The sequence below is a fragment of the Parus major genome, chromosome 24 (assembly GCF_001522545.3).
Source record: "Parus major isolate Abel chromosome 24, Parus_major1.1, whole genome shotgun sequence".
NCBI lineage: Eukaryota > Metazoa > Chordata > Aves > Passeriformes > Paridae > Parus > Parus major.
This window is the reverse complement of record NC_031792.1, coordinates 559,587-580,128: the sequence shown is the minus strand read 5'-3', so window position 1 is coordinate 580,128 and position 20,542 is coordinate 559,587. Positions and strand designations below refer to the sequence as shown.

The window sequence follows — 20,542 nt, the reverse complement described above, 5'->3', positions numbered from 1 at the left end:
CCACAACTCTGCTTGCTGAGCAGAAAACAGATGTTTGGCAAGGCTGTGGAGCAGAAAGGCTTGTCATCATGGGAGACAGAGAGTGGCATGGGGACGGGTGATGCCTCAAACCAAGTCTCAGGCGGCTGCATTTTGGGTTTTCTTGGGTGTGAAACCAGCTTGGTTTCACATTCCAAAGGGCAAAAGCTCTCTCCAGCCCCACAGTGTGACGTAGTGTTTGCCCTGGGCGGTTTTAACCTCAAGCTTGGCAGAATCCGGGATGATAAAGTTGAACTGACAATTCACCTGCCTCAGGTTAACTTGGAATAACCTAATTAATAAGGTTGGGAATATTTGACATCCTCTGCGTTTGCTCCATTAACGCTTGCATGGACCCATTGTCAGCGATTCTACGGTTCCATTCCTGGTGCCGTGGGCGGGGGAAAGCTTGGAGCCTTTCCGGGCAGGACGGATCCCCGGCGATCCCGGCCGCTCGGTGTGCCGCGTGTTACGGTACAGCCGAGCACTCAGGGGAACGGCAGGGGGCAGTTCCGGGGCTTCACTTCTTCATTTGCTCCGTTTAAATCCGTCGCGTGGGTGAGAAATCCGCAGAAAAGGTGGATTTGTTGCGGGGCTGCGGTTCCCGGGGGCCCGTGGGCTCCGGCCCGTGCGCTGCCCCGGAGCCGCCGAGGCTCAACACCGCCTCCAGCGGCGCGGGGCCCCGGGCGGGCGGCGGACCCGGGAGCGGCCCGAGGGCACGGGCCCGCCGGGAGGACGCAGGGGGGCACAGAGGGGGCACAGACCCCGCGGAACCGCGCGCTGCTGAACGCGGGGTGCTGAGCGGGATCCCCCCGGGGACGGAGAGCGCCGGCGGGGGCACACCGCGGGAGGAAAGACGCCGGGGTGGTACCCCGGGAGGAGGATGCTTCGGGGGGCGGGCGGGGGGCACACGACCCCGGAAAGGCCGGGAACGGGGAGAAAGGCGCGTGTGGGGCGCGGCGGTGCGGGTGGGCGGCGGCGCGGGGCTCGGCCCCGGCACGGCGCTGCCCGGGGTCGGGCCCGGCGCGCTCGGAGCCGCCCGCGCCCCCCGGGCCGCGGGGCGGAGCGCGGGGCGTGCCGCCGAACCCCCGCCCCGTGACGCGCCATCTCCCGCGGGCGGTGCGCGGCGGCGACAGAGCGAGGCAGGTGCCGGCGATGGCGGGTCGCGCCCAGCCCAGCGGCCCCGCGGGCAGCGGCGCCCCGGGGCTCCTCCCGCTGCTGCTGCTGCTGCTCTCCGCCGCCGCCATCATCCCCAGAGGTAGGAAGGACGCGGGGTACCGGGGCGGGCGGCGCGGGGAGCGGGGGTTCGCGCTCGGGCATCGCGGCGGCGCTCGGGTAGCCCCGGTTGCGGCGGGGCCGGGGCGAGCCCGCCCGCTCTCCGTGGCCCCGGGCCGTGCCCGGAGCGTGCGGAGGTCCCGGGGAAGCGCCCCCGGCGGTGGCGGCGGCGGGCGGGCTCACCCGCGCGTGGCGGTGCGGAGCGGGCAGCCGCTGCCGGTTTCCATGGAAGCGGCTTCTCCCTCTGCTCGGGGGGTCATCGGCGGCCCCGCAATTAAAAACTAATTGCTTTGCGCGCCCCCTCTATCCCCCCCTCTCCGCCCCCCCGGTGTTTGCGGCGGCGCGGGGATGCTGCACCCCTGCGGGAGCGGGGAACCTGTTGGAATCTGAGTGGAACTTGCGCGACGCTTCGCTCTCCCTCCTCCTCTCCCTCTTCCTCCCTCGCCTCCCATCTCTCTCGTTCCTCTCCTCTCTCCCCCGGTGCCCCCTGCCGCAGCCGCGCCCCCCGCCCAGCTGGGCGCGCTGGGGGCGATCGCCCGGCTCGGGCGCTGCGGCTGGAGCGGGCGCTAATAAAATGAGGCTAACAACGCGCCCTGAGCGGGGCCAGCTGGTCCTCTCCGCGGCACCCCCGGGTTTCGGTGTCCCCGGTGCGTTGGGCGAGACCCCCACCCATCCTGCCATCGCTCCCCGCCGAGCCCGGGAGCCGCAGCAGCGACCTGCGCTCGTGTCCGGTGGCTTCGGTTCGAACATCCCCCGTTAACGCCGTTCACGTTTCCAGTATGTCCGTGGGGCGGCACCGGCCGGAGGAGCGGTACTGTGTCCGGGATGTTTGGGAAGAACAAGAGGCCATTGAGCGATCTGTTGAATCCCGCTCGTAGGAAAGGGGGGACGAAGGGGCCGCCAGCCCGGCGAACAAAGAGCTTTATTCACAGCCTGTGTACATGTCCATGCCTTCCCCGCTCTTCCCGGGCGGCCTTTTTGGTGGGATGGTGGTGGGGGGAGAGCGCCAGGGTCGCTTTCAGCTTGTTTTCCCTGCGAACGGGGCCGGGGCTGGTGCCCTCCCGCCGGCTCCGACAAGGGCTGCGCTGCCCAGCAGCCCCGGAGGGCGACTGTGCCCCGATCCCGGCGCTCCGCAGCCCCGAGCCCGTTCCGGGGAGCCGGGGCGGAGGAAAGGAGCCCCGGCGGCGGCTCTCTGCGCTGTGAGCCGCGGAAACGCTCCGCTCCGGCTCCCGGGCTTCCTGCGCTCGCTGGGTTGTAGCTTCTCAGATGTCTCGTCACAAGGTGCTGTTTGTGTGTTCCGTGTCTGTCGCTGCCTGGTGAGTCTCCCGCCGGTGTGACCTGGGGACCCCGGTACTGAGAGACGCCCAGGATGGAAATACGAGCCCTGCTCTAGGACGGCCGCGTTCATCCTTTGTTTTGCTGTCTTGATCACCTCAAATTCTCTAAGAGCAGTTTTTAACTGGAGGCCAGAGTGATCCCCCGGCAGGCTCAGCCTGTTCACCGCTGCCCAGCCAACGGGTGGAACTGTGATTTGGGATCGCAGAGCTGCTGAAGGGAAACAAAAGCAGGGCTGGATGCTCAGGCTGTGCCGGACCCGTGCACCGGGGTGAGAAGCACCGTGCGGCGGGAGCTGGGGTTGTGGTGCTTTCGTGGAAGACACATATTTCATGGTTGTGATGCTGTGTTGTGAATCGCGGGATAAAATCCCAGACTGACTGCGTTTAGGCAAAATTTCTTTACAGTTGAGGACGTCTTTTTTCCCCCATTCTGCCCCTTTTCCAAGCTATCAGCGGTAGCTCCGGTGCTCCGCAAAGAGAGAATTAGCGTGTGGCAGCAGTGCCGAGCGCGGAGCGCTGTCGTCGTGTCTCCCGCACGGCTGCCACCCGAGGCACAGCGGTGCCAGCGCTGTGTCACCGCCGTGGTGGCACTCCGTGATGCGGGGTGAGGCTCGGGGTTCTGCTGCCTCCTTTGATGGAGGCGATGGGGACAGCGATAGGCAGCAGCTGGAGCTGGAGCTGAGTCGGCAGGCTGGGATGAGCCTGTGCGCTCGGGTGGATCCGCGTTTCTATGATCGCTCTCCAGCTGCTCTCGAGGCTTCGCGGTTGATGCAGCTCCCGATGCCCCAGCGCAGCAGGGCCGGGGCTGAGGAGCGCTCTCGGCTCGCTGGCAGCACCGGGCTGCAGCTCCGAGTCCGTCTGCGCTGGCACCCGGCACTTGAGGGAGAAACAACTTTCCAGCAGAAGCCACAGGAGGAGTTTGGAGACGGCGTTGGCGAGGAGCTGGCCAGGGCTGGCCGTGGCTGCAGCCTCCGTGTCCGCCGACCCCGAGGGGCCCGGGAGAAGCCCCCGTGAAGGCAGCGAGCGCTCCCAGAGCGGCTGCGCTGAGCCAGGCTCCTTTGTAAACACAGAGTGAGTTTCCAAGGAGCCTTTGTATGCAAGCGAGTCTGCTCGTCCCTGGCCTTCAGCAACAGCGTTCTGCATGCGACGCAAACACCGGCGGGGAAGGGGCTGGGGAATAAAGCGATCCGTCTGGGTTGCAGCTTGGGCTCATTTGTCTTGCGTGTAGGCAGTTGAGCCCAGGTTTATAAGCACGACAATCTGGTTTGAAGGCACTGCCAAGGAGGCTCCTGAGGACTGGAAGGCGAGGACATTGCTCTGCTCCGTGCGTGCCCCGCTCTGAGGAGGGGGCGGCTGTCAGCACCTCCTGCAGTTCGGACATCCCCGGGCCGGGCACTGCCGGGCTGGGCACTGCCGGGCTGGGCACTGCCAGGATGGCCCTGGCACAGGTGGCCGCTGTTGGTGCACAGAGGGGGATGCGGTGACAGGAGGCCGGAGAAGAGCCGCGCTCCCCCGGGGACCCCCGGCCGTGTCAGCGGCCGTGCTGCTGATGCTGCGCTGCCGTCGCCTTTGTTTGCCTTGTGCTGTCTTTCCTGGTGTGTAAATAAAGAAGGCTTTGTGATCTAGCAGCGCTGGCTCCTCGGCCTGGCGCTTGGCGAGCCTTCCCCCGGCCCTGCCAGGACCGGTGGGGCCGTGTCCTGCCGTCGGTGAGCTCTCTGCCCTATTGCTGGGCGGAAAATGGGTCAGCTCCTTAACCCTGCATCTGCCTGAGGTCGCCCGGAGTAAAAGCTGTGTGCCAGCCTGGATGCACCCTGTGTTTGAATGGACCATCCAAGTGCTCCTCAGAGCACGTTTGCACGTAAAAAGCAAGCCCACCTTCCTGCGTGTAGGCAGAGTTTTCTGGATGTTTCTCTTGAATGGCTGTTTTTCTAGGGATTATTGTCAGACTTTGTAGAGGGGTTTTGAAAACCTGTTCCTCCTGTGGGTTTTGGTAGTACTTGCTGGTACTTCTGTCAGGAAAGCGGAGGCTCCCTCCTGTATCCAAACATTGCGGCTCCGGATCTGAGCAGGCTCCAGGAGCTGCAGCCTTCCCTGGAGCTGAGCCAGGAAGTGAATACTTAACACAGTGATTTGAGAGCACAAGCAAAGCTGGACACGCAGCCAGTGTCTACCGAGAAATTGGATGCTACGTGTTAAAAAAAATAAGTTGTGCTTGTTCCTCCGGGGGACAATGTGAGGTGCAAACCCACCGGCGCTAAATAAAGGGACGCTGTGGAAACCTGCCATGAAGGAGAGACCCCAGGTGGAATGTTGTAATTAGGAGTGGTATGTACTTGTTTAAGTTCCATAAATCAGTCTCTTTCCCGGGATGTAATTGCACGCTGCAGAGAGCAGCTGCTGCTGCGCTTCCCGGGGAGCTCCACCACAAACGCTTTGAAGGTCGCCCAGCGTGGGCTCAGGCGCTTCAGGGCAGCGTGCTGGGGAAAAGGGTGGCTTTGGATGCGTGGCAGGCGAGGAGTCGGAAGGGAAACACCACGGGGCCTGGCTCAGCTGCGGGAGACGAAGGCAGTGAGCTGTCGGCCGGGACGGGACGCGCGGTGCCCGGCCGGCGTTTGTGGTTTGGCCACCAGCCGCATTTAGTTATTCCAGCGTTTAATTTGTGAGGGCAGGGTGAGCCCCAGCTGCAATGCTGTGGCTGCAGGCAAGTCCTCTGATGGCCCTGCCCATGTGTGACTGCCTTCTGTCAGCCTTTTCTGCTGTGAAAACTGTTTTTCTTCTTCCTGGTGTCCTCGTTACCTGTTGAACCCGTAGGTTTTCCTGCACATCAGGCTCTCACATCTGCAGGGTGTTGAGTTGGGTCTTGGGGAGCCCTACAAACCACTGTGTGCTGCTGGATGAGGCTCTAAAAACCTGAGTTTCGGGTCAGTCTTTTTCACCCATTCCAGGTTCCAGCAAGGAATACAAATCCCGGAGGAGATTTGGTTCTCGGGGTTTCTCGAAGCCGCAGCATGTGGCTGCCGGCTGCTTGCATTTAAAACACTTGGCTGGCTTGTACCAGGGACATTTGCTGCCCTCCACTCCTGGTTATTTTAGACCAACAATGTCCCTCTGTAGGGCTGGGCTGGCTATTTTTACCCTGTGGTGTGGTTTTAATTTACTGTGTTCTTCTGTGGTTTCAGAACTTGAGCATTACAAAGACTCTGCCCTTACCAAATTCTCAAGGTGAATCAGTAGAATATTTGATACCCCATTAAGTTCCAGTCTGAAGGATCAAAGAGATACTTAGGCACATCTCTTTGCTCAGAGATATAAAACTTTTGTGGGCTGTAGCTTAACTGGAAAATGTCTTTAGTTTTGCTTTTTTAGGTATGTTTTTGTCCCTGGAAGTGCTGGCAGCTCCTTGGTGTTGTGTGTTTGCTGACAGTCTCACATGCAGGTGCTGCCTCCTGGCAGGTTTGTGGTGGGTTTGCTTTGGTCCTGCCCGTGTTTGTGGGTCCTGCCCCAGTGGCACAGCCCGGGTCCCCCCTCCCCTCTCAGTGGCAGTTCCAGTCAGGTGCCAGCATTGGAGGGGGAATAGTCTCTTTACAGTAAACAACTGCCAGTATATTTTAAAGCCCAGGTGTGCATCTGGCAATGGGAAAAAGTTGTGTTGGAAACTCTCCTCCTCTTCCAATCCCAGCTGTGAAGTTTGCCCTGAGCAGTTGCACTCCTGGCTTGGACCTTCCCTAGGAAATGTCCCATTTTCTGGAGCCCTTGGCTGAGCAGTGGCAGCTGTGAGGGATGGAGATCTCTGCCTGCAGATCAGGGAGAGGCCAATGAGCCATCAGAGCCAAGGCTGCTTACACTTGTCTCCTAAAGTTGTGCTCAGACTTGAAGAGTTGGGTGTATAAACCCCTGGTTCAGGTTACGGCTCCAATCAGCCACTCTGATCTCATGGTGTCCTCTTTTAGCAGTTAGTGAGCTCCTGAATCTGATTTATGATCTCCTCCAAGGTCTGCTTCCAGAATGGAAATGTCATTGCATTCCCCACGTTGTCAGCAGGGCTCTCGAGTCGGTGGCTCTGCAGTGGGGGCCTTCCCTTCACAGAGATGCACTTGGGTGCTCATCCCAAATGTGTCTCCTGGACCTGAGAGACCTCAGCATTTGGTACAGAAACTTTCTTGTTGGAGCAGTGATCTGTTTATATAGAGATGAATTTTTCTTGGGCAGCATGAGACCATACTGGGGCTTGGCAAGCTCCAGCCAGGCCGGTCTGGGAGTGCTGGTGCTGTGGGTGGGGGACCATGGGGACCACCGGCCTGTGTGGCACCTCACCTGCGAGGTGAGTGCATCCCAGACCCCCACTCCCATCCAGCTCCTGCAGCCTATACCCCTCTCCAAAGTGTGGCAGGAAGAAAGAAATATGGAGCAGCAAAGTGACATTTCCTCCCTCCCCTTCTCCCCCCGTGCAGCAATAGAAATACGAGTCTGAGTCTGCAGCGTCAAAAGAGAGATCAGAGTAATCGGATCAAGCATGAGGAACTGCTTGTTGCTGCTTCCCTGTTTTTAAATGAGGCTGCCTGGCAGCTTCCCTGGCAGAGCACTTTCAACATTACTCGTGTTCAGCTTTGGAGCTGGGGTTGCAGCAAAGCCAGGCTCTGTGAGAATTGGGCTGGAAAGGGAACTTTCTGCGTAGCCTCTGGGCTAACACACAGAAATAAAGGCTCCCTGTGCCCCCACGGCCCTGGGTTTGTAGCTGAGCAGAGGCACATCTGTCCCTAATTCTGCAGAGAGAGCGCTCTCACATCATTCATTTATCACAGTGATGCTGCTCTGGGATGTGCTCCGTGATGCCAATACATCCCTGACCTTGGAAAAGCGCGGTGACTTTCCCTAAAGCCATTCCCACCTCGCTGCCCTGGTGTGGCACGGGATAACTCTGTCTATGGAGAGGTGTTGAAATGGTCCAGCTGGGTCAAACCAGGGGGGAGAGCTGCTGGCTCAGCTGCAAAGGCTTCTCTTCATGCAGTGTCTGTCCATCCGTCCATCCACCCACCCACCCCAGTCCTTAGTGCTGGCAGTGCTCCAGAGCATCTGCACTGTCACCTGCACTGCTGCAGTGCCTGTGGTCACAGAATCCCTGTACTGCTCCTGGAGTTTGGCTGTGAGGTTGTTCAGCTAATCCTAACTGGTTTCAAGGTAATGAGAACCTGAAATATCCACATTTAGAGAGCCATTGCTGTTAGCTGGGTTTGGTTTGCATTCTCATTCTAAGCTATTTTGCTTGTAAACACAGTTGGAACTATTTGTCTGTGCTCCCATTGCCTCTTTGACGTCTTCATTCGCATTGGTTAATGCAGACACGATGTTAGAAGCTTGGTGGGAGCAGGGAAGCTCCCGAGGGCTGCCCCTCCTGCTTTTCCCACTCTGTATGGAATTAGTTGCTGTTTTCAGCTGCTGGAGGACAGGCCTTGCCACGCAGTCCCAGGCTCTTCAGCAGGCAGCAGGCTGGGCTGGTTTGTGTGTCAGCAGCTCTGCAAACGCCGTCGTGCCCAGATCCCGGCTGCGGGTGACGGGGCAGCGCTCGGTGTGAGATCCCGAGTGACGCCGTGCCCCGCTATCGGTTCCTGCTGACAGCCAGCCCGACTGGGCTCCCTGGCGCTGGGGGAAGCTGCTTGACAACCATCAGAGCTCTGAATGCTCGTCATCCCCGGCCTCAGCCTCGTCAGGCGGAGCTGCTGCGGGATGCTGGGTTTGTTAGGACTCCTCGGGGCCAGCCAGCTTTTCCAGGGTGGGCGCAGCAGGAGCCAACAAAGCCAAAGCCCCGCTTGCCTTGGGAAGAGTTGTCTTGGTGTGGGCTTGCCAGCAGCTCTGGCTCTCCAGGCAGATTCATTCCTTTGGCACCCTGGTTTGTTGCTGTGCGGTCTGATTGCCGAGGATCCCTGCCCTGGAGGGTGGCAGTGGTGCACATCCCTGGCTGGCACTGGGACACCCCTGGCCCTGGAGGTGCTTGTGGTGCTGGGATGAAGCAGGACCTGCGTTGCCCATTGTCAGTGGTGGAGGGTGGAGGCGGGGAAGATTTCTCTTGGTGCGTGAAATGTGAGCGTGATTTCCCCTTTGGCACTTTGCTCCTCTGCCCTTGGTTTACCGTGATTTTACAGACTGCTTGGAATGAAGAGTTGCATCATTCAGAGTCTGTGTCTGCAGGGTCACGACACACCGTGGCTTTTCTTGCCCTGTCACAGTTAAAGACCAGTTTTCCTCAGCTCCTAGTCTGTGGGTGGCTCCAGAGGAGACGTTACTCATCCCCGAGTAGGCAGAACCACCGAAAGCGAATCCCACGCTGAGGTTGCTGAGCTCTGTCCACACAAACAGCTTTTCCTTCGATTTAAAGGTCTTATACCCTTAATCGTTGCCTGGAATCTTTTACAGAAGGCACAGGTTTAATCAACTCCCTGAATCCATAGCTGCCAGGTATTGCTTCCTCAGCATGAGGAGTGGAGTCGCACCTCTCCCTGGGAAGGGTGAAGATTAAAGTGGGATAGACAGGAGATTAACAATGTTCCCTTCAGACATCGCCAGGGAAAGGGGGAGACACTCCAAAATGAGGAATAAAGGAAATACTTGGAGTCAAATCACTTCTTGCTCTGTAGGAATCCGTGGAGCCTTGTAAACAGAGGGTTTATGGCAAACCCAGTGCTGTGGCTCTTAAATCACTCTGGGAGAATTTTGGATGCACAGTTAAAGGATGACTTCCTCCTCCAGGCTCTCATGCGCAAGTTGGATCCAAAATTTTCATGTTAACACGACATGATGTGTGTGGAGTGCAGCTCAGGGAGGCTGGGCTCGCTGTCAGGTTCGGGATACCCTGCTTTGTGTTGAGGTTTGCTGGGTCTGTTGATCTCACTCGATTCAGGAAGGGGGAGGTTTAGCAAAAGTCCCATTAAATGGGATTTCAGTGTTTCCTACAGAATGACTCTTTTTCAGTTCCTGCTAGAATAAATATCTTGTGTGTTGTATTCACAAGTCACTGATCCTGCCTCTCCTTCCCCTCTTGCACTGCACCCCTCTAAATCTGACTTCTTTGGACAAGGCAGGATAAGGAAATGAAAATAGTTCTCTGTGGGTGATGGGGGCCTGTGGGGGTGTAAAAATCCTGTCCAAAGGTTTTGAGTGGCTGAAACAATCCTGCAGGAAATAAATGAGGATTAGTAAGCTATTTTCAGCCTGGTCATTTGCTTCTTCCCAGGGAGAGCCCAGTGGAGTGGCCAATCCAGTGGATATCCTGAGGGATGAGGGATTTTATGCTGGAATTAATGTGGATGTTGGTGGCTGTGCATGGACAAGGAGGGTATTGGAGGAAAATGGTGGGATCATTCCCTTCTCCTCCTGGATTTCACTGCCCAAAGAGCAAATCTTCCTGAAAACTGTCCCTGAATCCTCTGGGAAACCTTTGGGAATGCAGCTCCTTGTTGCTTTATGTAAAATGTCTTTGTAGCAGTTGAGGATGCCAGCGTCCATTAAAGACACAATCCAAAGCCATGTGAGAGTTTTAATAACTTGGTATTTTTGTTGTGCCAAAAAATCCAATTACATACGGAATCACTTTTCCTTTGTAAAGGTCTGGGAAAGTGTTTGCCTAAACTGCTGTAGAAGCGGCATTTCAGTGAACCAGCTGAAAAGTCATTTTTGTCAGTTTAATGGGTGTAATAAAATGGTCCATCTTGGGGGGGGGGAAGGAGGGGGACAGAAAAGCCTCTCTGAAATTGGGATCTTTTAATTTTAAATTGGTTCCTGGGATTTATACGGCTTTCAAAGGCAGATGGAGAGGGAAGAGCTCTGGGTAGGTGTTGAAGCAGCTTGTGCCTGTTTTTCTGAGAAATACACAGATCCCATAGATGAAATGTTTACGAAATGGACACGAAATACACAAGTCTCTACAGAAATGCACAAAGCTGAGCACAAGAAGGTGTCGTGGATGGCTGAGGGCTCGTGGCTGTACCAGGCAGGGGCTCTGCCATCGTGTCCTCGGTGCTGTCAGTGATCTTGGAGTGCCATCGGTGCTGCTTTCCCACCCAACGTGGTTTTGTTTGTCTGGTCTCCTCTTGGAGGGGCTTTTTTTAGCCTTCATTTGTCCAGATTATCAACATGCAGAGGAGAGCTGCCTGGTATTTACATGATTTAGTTGTAAATATGGTTAAGTGTTGATAGATATTGTTGTCATAAGTGCTTACAGCTCCTGGACTGATTACTGAATTTCTTATGTGGAAATCTGTACAAGCTCGGCGCGCGAGCAGCTTCCCAAGGGAAGTGTGAGGAAGGAGCTTGTGGTTTCCGTGTGGAAATCAAAGCCCAGATGTGGCTGGAGCGGGTGAATTTATGGGGGAAGCATTGTCGGGTTTGGCTGGCAACAACTGGGGTTCCGAGGCTGTGATGGAGTGAAAATAAAAGGCTCCTGTTCCCTGTTTTTGTGGGAACAGATGCTGTTCTGTGCAACAACTATTCGGGGCTGATATGCATAGGGAACATCTGTAGGGTTATCCACCAGGGGCTGGGGCTGAGGGATGTTCATTGCTGCCACTGGGCTGAAGGAACAAATGTGTTATTTGCTGCTAGTTTTCTTTTTAATTGACTAACAGGCTCTGCCTGAACTGCCCTTGTTTAACAGTCTTATTTCCAGAATGTTTTACATCCCTACTCGGAAACCTGAATTTGCAAGCGAGTATTTCTGGGAAATGTCTCACAGAACGCAAAAAGCCTGGATTTGGCAGAATCCTCTCCAAAGGGTGAGGATTGTGGAGGGCTCTGCGATCTTGATCATGGTCTTGAAAACCTGTGGATCTTGTGCATTTGCCCACAGAAACGGAGATTTGTGTGGGTGATTTGGAGTTCCGAGGTGGGAACGGTTGTTAGGATAAAACATGGGAGGAGAGGCCAGTCGTGTTGTGTGTGAAGAAGGGGATTTGTGGATGTGATGTTCAGCTCAGTGCTGAATTTAGGGCAGAGATAAAAGCCTCTCCCCACCCCGATGTAGCTCTCGGTGTAATGCCAGCACTTCAATCCTGGCAGCTCGGCTCAGGCTGCGGGAAGGGAGCCGGGAGCTGCGTCCCGGATCCTGCGGCGCAGGGGAAGCGAGAGGCAGCACGGCCGTGCCCACCCTCACTGAGTGTCCTTCTTGCTTTAGAGAGGCTTCCTCGGGAGCTCAGGCAAGTTGGAAGGAGCCTCTGTTCCCTCCCAGGTGAAGCCTGTCCCTCTGGAGGGAGCTGGAGCGGGGGGTCTGGGGCTGCAGCGAGGTCTGGCAGCCCCTTGATTCAGGGCTGTTCTGCCTTGAGGAGGGGAAAATCCCCAAAAACCCTGCACTCGTGGGGTCAGGAGGGATGAGAGAAGAGGAGCCCCAAGTACTTAGTATGGGCAGTGTGAGCTTTGCGGAGTCACACATCCAGATGGATTACATGAGGAACTTGACATCTTGTTTAAAAACAAATCATTCATTATGTAGCAGTGAATAATCAAGCATTGCAGTTTCATCTCTGGAGGTTCCTTTTTTGGTTGGAATTTTGATAGTTCAGTAATTAAAAGCTGTAAGCTATTACACTGTCTACATGTTGATCAATTGGTAATTAAAAAGTTGATGATAGATATGGTATTTCATGGGACTGGTTGGTTACGGTCAGATTTCCTTCGTGTGTTTTGAAAATTGTCGTTTAACTTAACACTTAAACGTTTTTCAATATTCATGGGCTGTTTTACTTGATTTTTATAAATGCCTTTTAATGATCGCAATTTGCATATGGTAATTTAGAATCAGAGAATCGTTTAGGTTAGAAAAGCCCTGTAAGATCATCGAGTTCAAGCATTAACCCAGCACTGCCAGGGCCACGGTTACATCGTGTCCCCAAGTGCCACATCCACAGGCTTTTAAATCCCCCTGGGGGTGGTGGCCCCGCTCTCGGCAGCCTGTGCCAGGGCTGGACAGCCCTGTAAGGGAAGGGATTTTGCCAGGATCCAGCCTAAGCCCCCGTGGTGCCAGGGAAGCCCGTGGATCTGCTGAGCCCCTCACGGCTGAGGCGGCTGGAGGTGAGTTTGATAACACAATCAGGGATAAAGCAGTCCAAAATGAAGGAAAACTGGGTTGGTAATGGCCTCTGTGATGGAAGATTCATTGCTTCAGGAGTCTAATCTGAGAGCGAAATGAAGCCCAAACCTGACAGTCTTCAGAGCATAATGCAAGATTTACTGCTCTGCCACGCTCAAGAGATTAAAAGAAAAACCAAAGAGCCACCCTCCAAACTGCCCTTCCTGCACATGCCAAACTTAGGGAAAACCAAGGGGTTTTGCTTCTTCTGAGTAAAAAAAAAAGCAAAATAACCCCAAACAAAATGGTTTTGCCCTGTGTTTGCCAAGGCATGCAGAGTCCTTCCCAAAGTGTGGCCCCACGTGGAGGGGCTGGCCCTGGCAGTGAGGAGTGTGGTGGGGAGGGATCCTCGCCCTGCCCTGGTGGTGGATGATCCCACCTGGAAGCTGCTCCAAGGTGTTTGCTGGGCTGGGAATGCTTCTGGAGTGGCCCCTGGCTGGGGGTGTGGGGCTCTACCTGAGCTCACCCCAAACTGCACATCCGAGGGACCTGGTTTGGGTTGTGCCTCCTTCATGGTGATGCATCCTTGGACTGGTCCAAGGGGCCAGACAGCAAAAGCCCCAAACACTGAATCCTTCCAAAGGGTGAACCCCTTCCCAGCCCTCCCCCCTGATCCCTGGGATGTCCTTCTGAACTCCAGGACAGAGCGATCTGCATCCTCCTGGTGGCATCAGTGCCTGCAGTGGCTTCAGCCGCTCGCTGGGGACAGGGACAGTGTTGGAGTGACCAGTTCTGCTGGAGATGCAGACAGAACACCAGTGCAACACACGTGTCCTGGAAAGCCCTTGGTTTAGAAACCACTTTGTCCCGAGACACTTGTTGCTTTGTGACAGCTGGTTCCAGTAATTTGTTTTTATAGGGCAGTTTGTAGTAAATGAATGACACGTTGAATATTTTAGTGAGATTTTAGATTATCTAAAGAATGTTTTCCGGTTTACTAATTGGTAGATAATGCTGAATACATTGATGCTGACATGAGCAAATGGATGTAAAATGATTTTGAAGCGAGCCTCATTAGAAGATGCTCTAATTCAGTCAACAGGAGATGTCAGCTCGTGGCCGTGCGCGCTCGGACCCGACTGCGCAGCGCGGGCGTTTCCAGGTCTGTGTTAATTACAGGCAGGCGTGGGGCTCTTGGTGAGGCTGGTTACAGCCCCTGTGACAGGTTCTGTGCCCTGCCCTGTTAGAAGGCAATAAGTGAGTAATTAGTGATCTTGAGGAGCTCCTTTTGGCTTCTCAGCTGTCCACAGCCAGGCGAGGGTTGACTTTTTGAATCAGACTTTCTCTGGAAACCCAAAGAGAAGTAAACCAAGGGTGGCTGGGGGTGAGTGAAGGTGTGCTCAGGTGGGCAGAGTGCCCAGGTGAGTTTCTGGAGGCAGGCACTGGCTTCAGCAGTTCCCAAAGGCCTGATTCTCATGGTGTTACACGAGCAGAATACGCTGGGGTGTGCAGGGTGTTCCTTGGTGATCAGATCCTCAGAGTGGCTCCTGATGAGCAGTGACAGTCCAAAAGCACCTTGCTTTAACCCCAAGGAGGAGGTGGGTTTTGTTGTCTCCTCAGGTAATAAATCCCTGCAGTGTCTGCTGCTCCAGGTTCCATTTATTGTACAGAGCAGGTGATTTTTCACTCCCCTAGATTAGGATCTGCCTTTTTTTGGGTCTTCCATCAATAAAATTAACTTTTCCCTTTCTCTGTGCATCTATGAAGGATGTTGCTTTGCTCTCTTGCAGGCAGTGTCTGAAGTTTTGAATTCATAAAGCTGGATTTGTTCAGATCTCTTGTTTTCATTCCCTGGAGACAAAGGGGGCAGTAGGTGCCTGTACAGCTGCAGCCCTGCGTTAACCCTTTGTCCTTCAGGCTTTGTTCTGGGTGACAAATCACGGGGGAGGATCTACCAAATGTGATAATTCTACAGGAAAAATCCCCTCATGTATTTGGAAATGCTCAGAAGTTCAGGCATTTCTGTAAGGTGATTGATTCTCAAAATGCAGCCAAGAACAGTGGGCATCAGGATTAGGGGAGTCCTGAGAATGTTTGGTGGAATACCCAAACCATCCAACCCAACCAACCAAAAGATACAAATTCTTACTTTTCTGAGTACAAACTCAGCAGTTTGGGGTTAACTTTTCTGGGAGTGAGTCCTTAATTTCCCAAGGCTGATCTCTGCAGACACGTGGTGGATAAAAGCTGCTGGGGGAAGAAAATGAGGGAGCAGAGTCCTTAACCAAAGCCGCTTTCCAGGCAAAGGATGATCAGGAAAAGCTCTTCCAAGGGGGGAGAAAACCTCAAAAATCCCCAGGCAATCAAGTTTCAGCTTTCCCCTGTCATCACAGGCTTGCCAGGGGCATTCAGATGGTAGCTGGAGCCTCGCTGAATTTTCACTAATGTCTAAAATTAATCAAAATGAGTGTTATCCATTTAGTGCATAATCCCTTCTGTAGGCTGTGTGTAGGCATAATCAGGGGATGCCAAATGTATTACATTACCTGGGATATTTGGGGATATTTTTATTCTACTCAAAATAATCTGCAAGATCTGATATGAAGAGACACAAAAGGTTAGTTGAAAGCAGACAAGAACTGAATCATTGACTTGAGGAGGAACTGCATTGTGCAAACTGTAATGCTCCTTCTTATTCATTACTGCAATTATAATTATGGAACCCAAAGTATTTAATTGGCCTCCCAGACTCTTCACACTGAATAGATTGCATTGTTACCATTTAAAAAAAATATCCTCTTATGCATTGCAAATACATGTGCGTGTTGCTCTCTAGCTCTCAAGAGGTTTCTTTGTTTATGTGATGAGCGATTAACTGAATTAGGGATCTTTGCTGTGTTGTGTCAAACAAAAATCCAGCGGAAGAAGAATTCTTCCCGGATGTCAGGTGATATTAGGAGCTCTAAACCCAAAACTTCAGGCATTAAAAACACCAAACCCAGTGTCATCAGGGCTGTTAGGAGTTTTCAGAAATGTGAAGTTCTGGAGGGAGGAGCCAGCCCTTGGGGCTGAATTCCCCCGCTCCGTCTCATGGCAGTGTGGTGTGGGGTTGTGCCCACCGGTCCAGGGTCATCCTGCTCAGGTTCTGCCAGGAAGAGCTGGCTCAGGTTGCCTTGTTTTATGTGACTTTGTGTCTTGTGTGTGGAACAGGCAGACACGTTTAATTACCTAGAAGTAATTCCGTCCGCGGGGCTCCCGTGAGCCTCCAAACGCAGGCAAAGCCCGTTTGTTCCCCATTAACAGCAGAAAGGTGAGGAAAGGTTTGTTTTTCCGCCCTCATTCCGGCATCCCTCGTGCCTCTCAGGCAGCATTTATTGTCCTTTCCCCATCTTTTAATGCCCTCACAAATGGAAGGACAGCGAGTTTGGATGTACCCAGCTGGTAACTCCCCATCCAAACGGCGCTTTAATGGAGCGTTCCGCCGGAATTGCCGCTGCTCCTCGTTGGCTGCTCCTCGCGGAGGGGCGGCGGGGGGCTGGAGTCCTCACACACAAAGATGCTGTGTGTAACACTTGGCAGAAGGACCTGAAATTGGATTACAAGCTCCTATTCCAGCAAGTAAACGTCCGCGGTGTTTTTTATAGCTTATCTCTATTCATCTCTGTTTGCAGGCTCTGCTTGCCAAGCGTTAATGTAAACACTCTATTTTGAGACGTCGGTCCATTTGCCTTCTGGAAATCCTTCTTTTATAAGGTGGTAGTAAAGTCTGTGCATAAAACCAAAATAGCTCTGTGGTCATAACTGCGGCGATGCCGCGTGGCTGGCGGCGCTGGCCACCTTACCTGGGCTCCTGGGGGTTACAGATGGGGGCAGGAGCAGCCAGCAGATACAGCTCTGTGTGTGTACAGATATATGTGTATATATACATATATATGATTTTCTCTCTCCCCAGTGAGGCTGGAGGTCTCTGATAGTTGAATTTGAAAGAATTAAATTGACTTTCAACTTATTGGACTCGCTTCCAAGACTCTCCTAGAACAAATTTCTTAGAGTTGGTGCTCGGTGCAAAATGGATGATGGTTCAAACTCCTCAGGGGATTTAGGGAATGGTTTTATTGTATTGCTGGTTTGGCTGAAAAAATCATATATGGAAACATCACCTGAAAGAGATTAAAAAGTGGAAATGAACCAATCTTGTGTGTCCAGCCAAGCAGTTGCGTATTCTGGTGGTGTAATATGTTGCACAATATTTTGGAAGAAGCTGTGTAAATTCTGGGAAACATGGCCTGGAAAATGTGCGAAGAATCCCGGTATTCTGTGAATGTGCAATCTGTGCAGCTCTCAGAGGGAACTGGGTGTCAAGTACTTAAGAATATTTACTGGTTCAGAGCCTTCTCGTGTTTATTTTGGGCTGCTTTGTGATTGGAAAAAAGCGTGAGGATTGAGATACTTCCTTGCCTCCTTTGAGAGGACTGACAGAAGTGAATGAGGAGATGAAGGCGGAACTTCCCAGCAGAGAGCTGTTTGTATGGGAATGAAATGAAAATGTGCCTTCATAGCGTCAGGAAATCTGTAAATAAAACCTGTTTTTCTTCCTCTGTGTTTGCTCCAGTTTCCTGAAATCTTGTTTACATATTAAAGGGTGTTAAACTGTCTTCCTTTGTGGCAGGTCTTACTTAGAGCTGGGCTGAAGCAGTGGGAATGAAAGGCTCCCACCACTGCTGTGGATAACAGGGCTGGGCTGGTGACAGTCTCTGGGAATTGATTTGGCAGGGAAAAGATTCTTTTTATTTTCTGGCATTGCCATGAGGTCAGGGAGAGAAAGAAGGCACAGGAGAAGTTTCCTAGGCCCATGTGGGGTAGGGGGACAAGCACAGAACTTTGTGCTGCCCTGTGCTTTGCAGGGCTTCCCAGGATGAGAACCTGAGGTTGTTACTGACGTTGGTGTTACACTGGTGTCTGCAGGAGCTTGTGCTGGTTTAAAAATTGTGCCCCATTGACAACAAGAAAAGAGGGGTGAGAGAAGGACAGCCCTGGAAATGTTCAAGACCCAGATTAGACAGGGCTTGGAGCCACCTTGTGCTGGAAGGTGTCCCTGCCCACGGCAGGGAGTTTGGAACAGGCTGGTCTTTAAGGTCCCTTCAACCCAAGCCATTCCTGATTCTGTGTCACAATAAAACCATGAAATTACATTAAATTTGAGACCCCACTGTGATGCCTTCTGAGAAGACTCATGGTCAGGGAGGAGCCTGTGACCGAAACAAGTTCAGGTGGTGTTAGGAGCGGAAAGCAAAACGCAGCTCGATCCCACTGTTCAATAAGCACATCTTTACTGCTCTGTAATACTGGGGTGTTATGTTGGACTCCCAGTTTAGGCATTGGTTCTGCAGCACCCCTTGGCTCTCAGCCACCAGGGACCTCGGGATCAGGTGTGCTCTGCCAGATCCTGTGAGCAGTGTGTGCCATCAGCCTCCCTGGTGACAAATGGCAACTGTTGCTTAATTTTTATCCCCAATTATGTAGCTCCAGGACCCATTTTTCAGGTGGAATGTTGGAGCCATTAAGAAGAAATAAGTAAACTCTGCTGTATTCCATCATTTTTGGCAGGTACCCAGTGGTCTGTAGCCTTAATGTATGTGCATTTCTATGCAGGTATTTTTCATAGGGCTTGTGCCTGGGACTGGTGGAGGCTGCTCTTGCTGGCTGCACTCGGGGCAGGAGGGAGTGCTGGGTGAATCCCCAGCCCTGGGTTGCTGTAATACCACACAGGGCAGTGCAGAGTGGCTTTAGCCTCCGTGCAGGGACAGAATTCCTGCAGCGTGGGAACGTGCAGGATTTCCGAGCCACTGGCTCCGCTTCCAGTGAAAAGCGACGCGGTGATTCGAGGAAGATTTGACATTTGCAGAGGTCGTTTGAGGGAAGCTGGGTTACCTTGGGAGAGCTGCCAGGCTGTGCTGGGGCTCGGCTGCACCTCGGCTGACGATGGAAGGGTTTGCTGAGAGGCCCTGTGGCTTTGCTGGGAATCTGTCCCTGTGCTTTAAACGTGTTTCTCTTTGACCTTCCTGAGTGGAGGGAGCAGCTTCCAAAGTTTCCCTGATTGTTTAGCAGATGGAAAGGTGAATATCCACATAAAAACAGCTGAGCCTGAGAGGTGCTGCTGAGCTGGTGGGATGTGTGTCTTCCCTTGCTGCTTGTGATGGAGCGGAAATGCACCACCTCCTCTGGAGGAAACATGGGAGATTAGGATGTGCTTTGTTTTCAGAGGAGATTTTTGTGACAAATCTGTCAAATTTGACCTCTCAAAAAATGGCAGAAGTTTATCAAAACACTTGCAAGGTTAACATTAGCTATAAACTTGTTTTTAGCGTGGGCAGCAGAGGATCCAAACAGACTCCCTGGGTCTTGTTTTGGGAACAGAATACACCTCTGCATTTAAAAAAATGCATCTAAAAACACCAAATTCTTCCTGGTATGAGCACCCAAGATCACAGAAGGGTGGCTGAAAGAGATTATCTTTCTTTCTGAGATAGGATCAGAACTATTAGATAATTTCTAATTTAGTTTTGAAGGTGCTCCATTTGCAGGGGATCCGGTGACGTTCCTGGCAGCTTTTGCGTGTGCTGGCACTTTTGTGTTTCCAAGTTTTACATCTATTATGTTGAACCTTCCTCACTGGAGAGGTGTGTGCTGTGAAATTGCCTGGTGGGATTTCAGCAGGTGTGTACAGATTGCTGGGGCCAGGCCAGAGCTCACCGGTTCTGGAGCAGTTTCCCAGCTCCAGCCTGAGCCAGGAGAGGAAGAGAATTCAGCAAACCCCGTTTGAGATAATGTGATTTGCTGCAAAAGTCTGTATTTTTAGGATGTTTACTACAGAGGTCTGAAATTACGTGGGCAATTTGTTGCCCTTGACAAGAGAAAATGTATCTCCGGTGAAATTTCATACTAAAAGCAATCTTTTAATGGACCTTTTCCTTCCGAGCTCGGAGCTGTAATGGCACTGCCTGCGCTGTAAATCACCGTGCTCCTCGTGCCGGCCTGGGCGGATGGGGCTGTGCTCTGGGGGCACTTCTGGCACTGCAGCCCAGCTTGGCTCATGATTTCCTGGGGCTCCAGCCCCTGGGCCATGGAACAGAACCCTCCTGGCGCCAGGCTGGGGCTCCAGCAGCGTCCCCAGCCTCGCACTCCTGCTCTGGGTCAGCACCAGCAGACCCAGGGAGGTTCTGTGCATCCTCTGCTGCCCAAACCGGCCCAGGGAGGCTGTGAGGATCCTCTGCTGCCCAAACAGACCCAGGGATGCTCTGTGCATCCTCTGCTGCCCCAGTAACAGTGGCCTGGGGCTCTGCTGGGGAATGTGAGCTGTGCAGTGCAGCATCCCCAGCTCACCTGGACTGTGGTTCCCCCTTCCCCTGCCCCATCCAGGCCCTTCTGTCCTGCTGGAGGCTCCTGGTGGATCCACAGCCACGGGCCAGCTGTCAGAGCACAGAAATGTGCTTTCACATCCCAGGGACTTGCTGGGACAGCTCCTGTGCTCAGACACATTTCCTTGGCAATCCAAGGAATTAATGCTGGGTTTTGTTGACCCACCTGTTCGGGGGGAGGTTTTTAATTACCTTTTTGGTGGCTGGCCAGTGGGATAATGCCTGTGCATGTTCCTTCTCCTCTGTTTGGTTCCCCCAGCTTGAACACAAAGCGAGCATTAAATTGCCTTTTCAGAAGTGTGGCAGCCTTTGGAAGGGGAGCCTGCTTTCCCCTATCCGAGTTGTATCTCACACCCTGGGGTGCCAGGAAGTTGAATTTCCAGAGAAAAAGCTCAGCAAAGGCTTTGGAAGGAGCTGGCAGCCGGGATGCTGTGGCAGTG

At 53.5% G+C, this 20,542-nt stretch overlaps 1 protein-coding gene across 9 annotated transcripts in view; it reads left to right on the top strand.

The window, feature by feature from the left end:
* The first annotated feature begins 354 nt into the window (after window positions 1-354).
* Window positions 355-20,542, top strand: part of CADM1 (cell adhesion molecule 1) — a 133,615-nt gene continuing 113,427 nt past the window's right edge. For 8 of the 9 annotated variants that reach the window (XM_033519684.1, XM_033519683.1, XM_033519681.1 and 5 more), the window contains exon 1: window positions 355-492. In XM_033519684.1, coding sequence (XP_033375575.1) covers window positions 369-492 — 124 coding nt within the window. In that variant the 5' untranslated portion in view covers window positions 355-368. Of the gene's footprint in view, window positions 493-1,147; window positions 1,277-20,542 lie in introns of those variants that run through there. The other variant, XM_015649786.2, reaches the window with a different exon arrangement.